Consider the following 8,686-nt stretch of genomic DNA (forward strand, 5'->3'; position numbering starts at 1 on the left):
CTCTTGTCCTTATCACCTCCATCCCTTTATTCCACATCGTCTTTCACCTTTATCCATCACCCCTCCCCTTTATTCCATGTCATCTCACCCAGCTAGTCCTCATTACCCCTCCCCTTTATTCCACATCTCCCCCTTTGCTTTATTCCATTCCTCTCCATCCCATTATTCCATGTCAGCCCTCTCCTTTATTCCTCTTCATACCTCTCTTCCCTTTTCAGCTCCAATCAGAGCTTCCCAACTCACCAACACAATTTTCAAATTAAAAAAAAGACACACACACAGTAAGCCATGAATATGCTGCTGTCACAATACAGATGTTTATTAATGATTAAATGCCAGAGAAGTTTTAACAATCACAAATCTTCGAGCTCTGCGGTTGTTACCCATTGTGTGATCAATTTCTATCCCTCAATACAATACATTCTTCATTCTATGGACCTTAGCAGCTGTTACCCATCAATATCAGCTATAATTTTGGATGTCGTACATAGCCCATATCTGTGTGTTACCAGAGCATGTCCCGCAAATTTGTACCGTCCTGCATAGAGGAACTACAGAGACGATAGTTAAGAACATTTATAATCAGGTGACTTTAGCTACTTGGAACTATGTGTTTCTACCTAACTAGTTGTTTTGCTGACAACAGGATGTTAACTCCAGTTGTCTGTAAAACAGATCTAGGTAATAAAATCAAATTTTTCCTCTAACTTTTGATCCCAGAAGGCTAGTTAGGCTTACACTTAAGGTTTCCCTGTTAGCATGACCTGAGCCAAACTGCACAGAATTTTGGGAGTGGCTGTTGGATGAACCATTGGTCTAAATAATTTAGGGGGAGGAAATCCTGAGGTGGTGGAGTTGCTGCGGGGACATGGCTATGAGTTGGTGTGACATGGTCTAGCATTAATTTTTTTGTCAGCTATCAGTAGGCTGACCTACATCCTAGCATGCCTCTTGAGGGCCTTTCCAATTGAGCTCTCGGGAGGAGGGAAGGAAAGTCAGGAAAAACATGCAATTCCCTTTTGGGGGGAGGGAAAGCACCTCGAGATTTGTGAGCTTCTCTGGGAGAAGGTATTTACCACAAATGTCACATCAATTAAAGGAAGGGCTGCACTGTGGAAAAGCCAAGATCAGGGGTAAAAGAGAAAGGCAAGGTAGCACCAGGGAGCCTGGGCATGACACGGAAACATCTCTGCTTTTGCTGGCTAAAGGGACCAAACATCCCCAGTGAAGGGGCTGGCAGTGTGTTTGGAATTCTCAGCCTGACCCGAGCATCAGGTGAAAATCCTTCTTACCCTCAGATCTTTACCTTCAACATTCTCCTCAATGTTTCCTGTGACATCCCAGGTCTTCCCCCACCCTTTTCCCCTGTCCGGCACCTTATAGAAGGAAAAACATCTAAGGAAAGAAGTAGCCGATGCCAGTTTTGGCCTCCTTTTCCCGGGGCACACGGAGCAATGGGCGGTCTTGCTCTGGAATGGGGGGGTTACCCGCTCCTTCCTCATCGTCATGGGAACGGGCAGTGCCGGGAGGCACAGCTGGCTCCTCAGAGGAACCTGGAAAATAGTAACAATGTTAACTCCTTATGTTTCTAGACTTTATATTTTGCACAGCACCCAAGGGACTAAGACCTAATTTAGCCCTTCAAATACAATACAAGGCAAGAAGTTAGGATAGGAATGAGTATCCCCATTAGACATGTTAGGGAAACTGCAGCCTAACAGTAGAATATAGATCTCTAAATCTAGGCCCACTGTGGAAGGTGTTGGGGGTAGGGCTGAGTTAAAGAACAGAAAGAGTGAGACAGATACCCTGTGCTCAGAGCAAACGTACACCACCACCAGGAAGGCGAGGAAGAGGGTGCCCTCCTAACAACCACCACCACCCTATAAGCAACCTGACTAATTTCACTAAGCAAATGAGTAACATAGTTGGAGCTGGAAGTTTACAGCACTTCATGGAGGGGAGAAAACAGGTGTCAGTCATCAATAACTCTGGGGAGGACGTGTGGTTCATGACTTGGCCAGGCCAAGACTTATTTTTAAGGAGGGTTGTATCTACAGGAAATGTAACATCTGCATCTTCCTTATGGATTGCCTTTGGACTCCAAAATTGTTTGGATCCACGATCATTAGGCATTGGGACAGCTTCCACATTCATGATTTCTGCAAGACTGACGGCCAGGTCTGGCTGAGGGTCTGGAACTGTGCTGAGAATGGACATTTGTTCAGGTTCTGGAACCACATTGCTAACTTCATCCTCTTCAAAGGTGTTGGCTTTGTCTTTCTGAGAAATGGAAATTTTGTTGTGAACTTGAGCATCCTCAGGTTCTAGAACCACAGTAAGAACTAAGTCTTTTTCAAGATTGAGGCTTTCTTTAGAGCTTGGGATTCCACTGACATCAGAGGCTTCTTTGCGTTCTGAGATTTCTTCAGCATCTGAGGCTTCTTCACTGTTTGGGACCTCACTCACATCTGAAGATTCTTCTTGGTCTTGAATTTCATCAAAATCAGACACATCTTCAGGGCTTGTTACCACATGGAGAGCTGGGACTTCTTCAGAGTTGGAGTCTTCTGGAGTTTCTTCCCGATGTGGAATTTCTTCAGTAACTGAGGTTTCTTCATTATTTGGAACTCCATCAAAAGTTGGCACCTCTTCAAGGTGGGGATCTTCTTCAGAGTCTGAGAGTCCATTATTCTCCAGGGATTCTTTGTGATTTAGGATTTCATGACCCCCAGGGGCTTCTTCAGGGCTTGGTACCATGTGAAGAGCTGGGACTTCTTCAAAATCAAGGTTTTCATCAGAATCTGAAATCCCATTGAGCTCTGGAGTTTCTTCATGGTCTGGAATTTCTTCAGCATGTGAGGATTCATCATTTGGGATTTCGTCAAGATCTGGGACCTCTTCAAGATTGGGATCTTCTTCAGAGTCTGGGTTTTCATCATTACCTGAAGCATCTGTGTGGTCTGTGATTACATCAGTGTCTGGGACTTCGTTGTTTGGGATTACATGGATATAAGGAATTTGTGCGAGGTCAAGATTTTGGTTATCTTCAAAATTTGGTCCTTCTTCAAGGGCAGAGTTTGGGTTTTCTCCAAGATTTGGGATTTCTTGCATATCTAGGGCTCCTTCGGGGTCTGGGACCATATCAAAATATGGTATTTCTTCAAAGTCAGGGATTTCAATGAGTTCAGGAACTTCATCATCAGGGTCTAGAATATCTTCAAGGGGAGGAAGATCATCAAAATTCAGGGTATCATCATCATCATCATCGTCGTCGTCATCATCGTCATTGTCATCATCATCTTCTTCATCAAGCTCTGGGATGCCTTCAAGATGTGGGCCTTGAATCTCAAGATCATTTGGGATCTTGAGACCTTGAACTTCCCCAAAGACTATTCCTTGATTGAGATACTCAAATACTAGCTCTTCATGGACTGACACATCTTCCTCAGAGGACTCATCTTCCCCAAGGAGCTGATCTTCAGCAAGGAACTGGCCTTCAGGAAGGGCCTGACCTTCACCAAGGGACTGACCTTCAGCAAGGGCCTGACCTTCACCAAGGGCCTGACCTCCAGCAGGGAACTGACCTTCATCAAAGGGCTTGCTCTGAGCAAGGACAGCAGCCCGGACTTCAGCAGAATTTTCCACTGGATCAGATAGTAAAGCATCCTCTTCCATCTTTATGCGTGCACTCCTGGATGGGAATGAATTTTAAAAAGTAAGTCAGTTTTCTATACTTAGATTGTCTAACACGACGGTGGTCTGGGATTAGAACTCCCACAGGCAATGCTCTTCAGGCTAAGCTTAAACAAACCAACAAAACACTCACTGGATCTTCCTCAAATTCCTGCGTCTGATAAAATCCAAGGCTTCAGGACTGGATTTCCACACGCGCTTAGCAACCTGCTTCTGAATATGGGGAGGCACCTGAGGGTAAAATGAGCAATGTTAGCCTTTATTATATGACATTTTAAATTTAGACTCATCTCTATCAGGTACCTAGGACTGAAGGCACCATAACCATCTAATGCAGGAGGAATTTCTGGAAAATTTGGTGGCTGCTTGCTTTGGCTACCATCAGGGATGCATGTACATCTCTCCCTTGCCTTGTGAATAGGAGAGAGAAAGCTGTGAAGTAAGTTTGTCCAGAGGTTCCATTTACCTGGAAGAGGACATCCCAGTTATCAATCATGGCACGGACCACATTGACAGAAGCAACATAGTGGTCAATCCCCAGTCTTGTCTTCCTGGACTCCCTCTTGGCAAATCTTCCCTTCTTCAGCAGAGCAGATCCAAACACCAGAGCCAAATTGGTAGAAGTCATACGGTTGCCTGAAACCTATGAAAAGGAAAACAGAAAGTGCCCAACTCTGAGGTGCTGATGGAAATGATAAAATTATAAATGTCTCTTATTGTTCTTGTTTCCCTCTCCTACTGTATGTCTCTGTCTCTCATATACTCCCACACATGTCCCCTACTACTCTCATAACTCTTTTCCAGAGCCGTTTTTTGTTGTTGTTTGTTTTGTTTTGTTTTTACCAATTGTCCATCAATGCCAATGGAGTCCTCGCAATTCTCAGTGATTTTATGCAGGGCCTTCAGCAGACGCTCCAGGGTGTCACTATGGCAAGGTGGCATCAGATAAACCAGCAGTTGCAGGGCAGAAAGCTGATCCTGTGGCTTTAGAGCTAGAAGAAGGAAAACAAGGGCTGGCTCAGGGGTCTAACCTTGGCAGCAACCTGGTATCAAGAGAGTGTGATGATGCTTGAAAACTAAGGAAAGCTATGGAGAAAGAATCCAGGCATCTTGTCTTTGCTCATTCCCAAAGTACTTGAGCTCAAGAACCCTAAAAGCAAGAAGGTGATCCCATCAAAATCAGACCCCTTCTATAGAACCTAGGTTCTTCTTTGCCCTGAGAGGCACACAAAGCTTCAAGAAGCTCTAGAGAAATTTCCAAACAATAGACTTACAATGGAATATTAAGAGATGCAAGAAAAGCAATCTGGATAGGTGTTTTCATCTTCTGGTGTTTATTCTGTTTTAGTTCTTTGGGGTCCTGCAGCCAGAGCTCTGTCCCGAGACCCCCACACCCTCATATTACTTACTTTTCTTGCCTGAAAAGGGAAAGCAGAAGACTTACTTGCTGTCAGAAGGAAGGACATATACAGATCATCTGGCAGCAGAGAGTCCTTCATGTCACGGAAAAACTCCTTGAGGAGTGCAGCCACATCATGTACGTTCTGAGTGTCATCCAACACGACGTCGAGCCCTTGATCAAATTCTTCACGGAGCTAGGAAAAAGGGAGAGAATACATGGATCCTCTGACCTGCCCACTACAGGCCACCTCCTGCCTCAAGCTTCAGTGGAAGTAGCTGGCAATATGGTGTGCCTGGGGGGGGCTAGAAAGAAGACTTTCATTGGCTCCCAACACACACCCCAAGCATGAAACTCCCCCAGGTCTGTGGGGGGGGGGGAGGGAAGAACCCCACACACACCCCCACCTGCTTTCCCTCAGTCAGGGAACATAAGTATAAACATAACCAATTTACCTCACGCACTCTCTCCTCTGAGTATTCCAGGGTGAAAATCCCCACCGTGCTTAAGCCTGAAAGAAAAGACCAAGGGATGCTAAGTATCTCTGGTCCCCTTCCCCACCCCATTTCCCCTTTCCCCAGCTGAATCCCAACACCAACTGGGGGCAGGGGAATGTTCCCATCCTTAACCACATGACCTCTATTCTCTCCCCTTTTCTAGAACACCATTCTTTCCCTTTAATTGCCTACCTTGATTTACACATCATTTCCAGGTCCCCTTACCATGTTTTTCAATGAAGCTGCAGCAAGCCTCAACAACCTGGGGGATTTGTTTAGCAATCGGATTGAGGCTCATCTTCCTTTTGGATCCTAGAAGTCGCTGGCCAATTGGAAAGGAAATCTTGGAAAGTTGCAGGGTCTGCAGCAGCAGAGCCCCGTCCTCCAGTTCAGCCAGGCTGTCCACAGAGACTGCACCCTGTGGAGAAACCCAGACTATCTTAAAAATGAGGGTGGGGGGCATGAGGGTCCCTTCAGACCTCCCGGAGGATTGCGTTACATTCCTAGCAAGAGGCAGTCTCTCCGTGGCAAGCAAACTGCACCCCTCCAACATGTTCCGTTCATCTCCCGCCTTCCTCCGAGGACACAGGACTTGATCTTCCTGCCGCCCCCCTCCCTCACCCCGCATCTCTGGATGCCTTAGGGCCACCGCCTGAACCACGGCCTGAACCTTTAACTCACTCGACGCCCACGGCGAGTAAACTCCCGGGGCAAGGAGGGCTCATCCCGCCTGCGACTGAAAAAGCGCCTGATGCGGCCAAACATCCTTTGCACCACATTTCCCCGACGACGGCCCGCAGCCTGACCGGTGGAATCTTCAATCTGCATCGCGGCTGTTAGTTCAAGATGCTTGCGGCGGGTAAGCTCGTTCACCAGCACCTCTTCCAGACGAATGCCAAATGTCTTCAGTGATACGACTGGGAAGCCAGGGAGAGAAAGAATGAGAGACGTCAACGCTCCGCAGCGCTTAAATATGGAGGAACTGCAGGGGCTGTGGCACCCACACTTCTAAGCAACCGCCCGCCGCCAACCCCACCCCTCCAGACCCACAGCGCCCCTCCCCGGGGAGCGGCAAAAAAAAAAAAAAAAAAAAAAACCCCGCAGCGGGGTGGCGCAAGGACTCAGCTCCACTCAAACTACCCCGACGGAGCTCAAGGTCCCTGCCTTGAGCCCTGCCAGGAGGGGACAGCCTCGGAACAACGAGGGCAGTTTCTTCTAGGCGATCGATCTGGAGTGGGTGCAGCGGGAAGGCTTAGGCAGATCAGCTAGGACCGCTGCGTGTCTGTAGCTAGTGCGCCATTTCCTGAAATCATCCCCTAGGGGGGTTGGGGCGGTGGACCCCCAGCAGCAGAGGGCACCGCCCAGCCTCCGGTAGCTAGGGACACAATATGGGGGGGTCAGCAGCCCATTTAGTTCCTAAGAAAAGTAAGAAAGCCCCTCACCCCTCTGCTGTCCTCGCAGAATCAGAAACCACTTCTCAAAGGTGTTTGGACGGTCAATAGGTAGAGCTATGGAAAGAGAAAAAGAAAAGACACGCACGCTCGCACCAAAAGGATTTAATAAGTGTCGAAAACATCTCAGTGGATTGGTCTGCCGGGAGGGGGATGGCAACCAGTCCGATCCAGCACGCTCAGAGTGTTGTGCTTTCTCCCAGCCTCAGTTTCCCCGTCTGACAACGGGAACAAGCCTATCTATCACACCCGAGTCTCTGAGCATTGAACCGGATCAGACGACTGGAGGCGCCGCGTGCGCACCGCACACCGTGTCGAGCACGGCAGTAGCTCCACACTAGGCTTCAGGCATCAACTGCGGGCTCCGAGGCGCCGGAACAGAGCAACAGGCGAGGGGAGGGGCTCCACCTGCGCCGCGGCAGCAAGTAGGGGTCTCCAAGTTCCCGCGGGCGCGCTCGCGCCCCGGCTGCCGTCGGCTTCACGAGCCGCAGCCCGAGAAACCGCGACTTGCGCCATCGCGGCGCTCAGACCCCCGCAGCGGGGTCTCCTCGACCCTCCCGCGGCGCCCTCAGGCCGCTCCCGCGGCGCGCGCCTGGCGAGCCCACGGCCCCCGCCCTTTTCACTGCCGCAGGGGGGCCCCTCGGCCCGCGCGCCTCCTCCCACCTCCGCCAGTCCCCCCTGACCCCCTCCCCACACGCTCGGACCCCATCCAGGGCTTTGTCCCGCTCGCTCCCCCGCAGCGGGCCGAGGGGGGCAGCGCGCGCAGCGCACCTCCCGCCACGCTCCGGCGCCCGCACAGCCCTCCCGCTCTGCGCCCGGATTGGCGCTTGTCTCTCCCACTGCCTCGGTATCTCCCTGAACTCGCCGTCTCTCGAGCGCGCGGTCTCTGTGCGTGTTGGTACCTGCTCAGAGTGTCCCTCTGCGCCACCGCCTCCCTCTGACTCTTTCGCGCACCGCACCTGGTGCGTCAGTCTCTTCACCTGCCCTCCGTCCACCTGGCTGGCTGACCGCCCCTCGAGCCCCCCAGGCTTCAACCCAACTCAACTAATCTTGACGTCTCCCACTATTCAGACACCTGTCAACTCCCGCTTCCTCGGCGGGCTGGGCGCCGGCGACGGGAGCGGGAGCCCCTCCCACCCTCCTGGACCCCAGACTCTGCGCATGTCGCCCGGGGGTCCGCTCGCCCGAAGGCGGGGACGCCGCGCTCCGGGCCGGCTCACCTCTGTCAGGTCTGAATTCAGAGAGGAAATGTCTGGCCACGAGTTCGTGGTAAGCAGTCTCTTGCAGCTTCAGACGCTCCAGCTCCGACAGACTGTGTATTGATATCATCTTCGTCCTGCGGTCCGGATTGTGTCCTGGGGCTCCTCCCAGGACGTTCACTAAAAAAATGAAAGCGGACAATAACAGCAAAGGGGGCATAATTCTGGGACACAGTGTCCTTGCTGCCTTCAGAAAAGGAATGCAGCCGCCCATTCTGGAATCGGAGGATTATCAAGGCTGCATCATCCAACTGTCACTGGACCTGGTGGAAGGAACTGTGGGGGGTGGAGAGGGTGGCAAAGGGGGAGGGAAGACTGGGAGGCGGCTTCGCCCTCAAGGAGAGCTGCCTCTGGTTGCTTATTTAAAAAAAAAAAAAAAAAACC

General features: G+C 50.4%; 1 protein-coding gene across 2 annotated transcripts in view; it reads right to left on the bottom strand.

Moving 5' to 3' along the window:
• Positions 1 to 745: 745 nt before the first annotated feature.
• ARHGAP36 (Rho GTPase activating protein 36) overlaps positions 746 to 8,686 on the bottom strand; it is a 33,479-nt gene continuing 25,538 nt past the window's right edge. The window contains exons 2-12 of one of the 2 annotated variants that reach the window (XM_059385081.1): positions 8,264 to 8,422; positions 7,035 to 7,100; positions 6,274 to 6,509; positions 5,818 to 6,010; positions 5,551 to 5,606; positions 5,141 to 5,291; positions 4,540 to 4,688; positions 4,163 to 4,339; positions 3,830 to 3,927; positions 3,588 to 3,694; positions 746 to 1,553 (exon numbers count right to left, since the gene is read on the bottom strand). In XM_059385081.1, coding sequence (XP_059241064.1) covers positions 1,396 to 1,553; positions 3,588 to 3,694; positions 3,830 to 3,927; positions 4,163 to 4,339; positions 4,540 to 4,688; positions 5,141 to 5,291; positions 5,551 to 5,606; positions 5,818 to 6,010; positions 6,274 to 6,509; positions 7,035 to 7,100; positions 8,264 to 8,422 — 1,550 coding nt within the window. In that variant the 3' untranslated portion in view covers positions 746 to 1,395. Of the gene's footprint in view, positions 1,554 to 3,587; positions 3,695 to 3,829; positions 3,928 to 4,162; positions 4,340 to 4,539; positions 4,689 to 5,140; positions 5,292 to 5,550; positions 5,607 to 5,817; positions 6,011 to 6,273; positions 6,510 to 7,034; positions 7,101 to 8,263; positions 8,517 to 8,686 lie in introns of those variants that run through there. The other variant, XM_059385080.1, reaches the window with a different exon arrangement.

The sequence above is a fragment of the Mustela nigripes genome, chromosome X (assembly GCF_022355385.1).
Source record: "Mustela nigripes isolate SB6536 chromosome X, MUSNIG.SB6536, whole genome shotgun sequence".
Lineage (NCBI taxonomy): Eukaryota > Metazoa > Chordata > Mammalia > Carnivora > Mustelidae > Mustela > Mustela nigripes.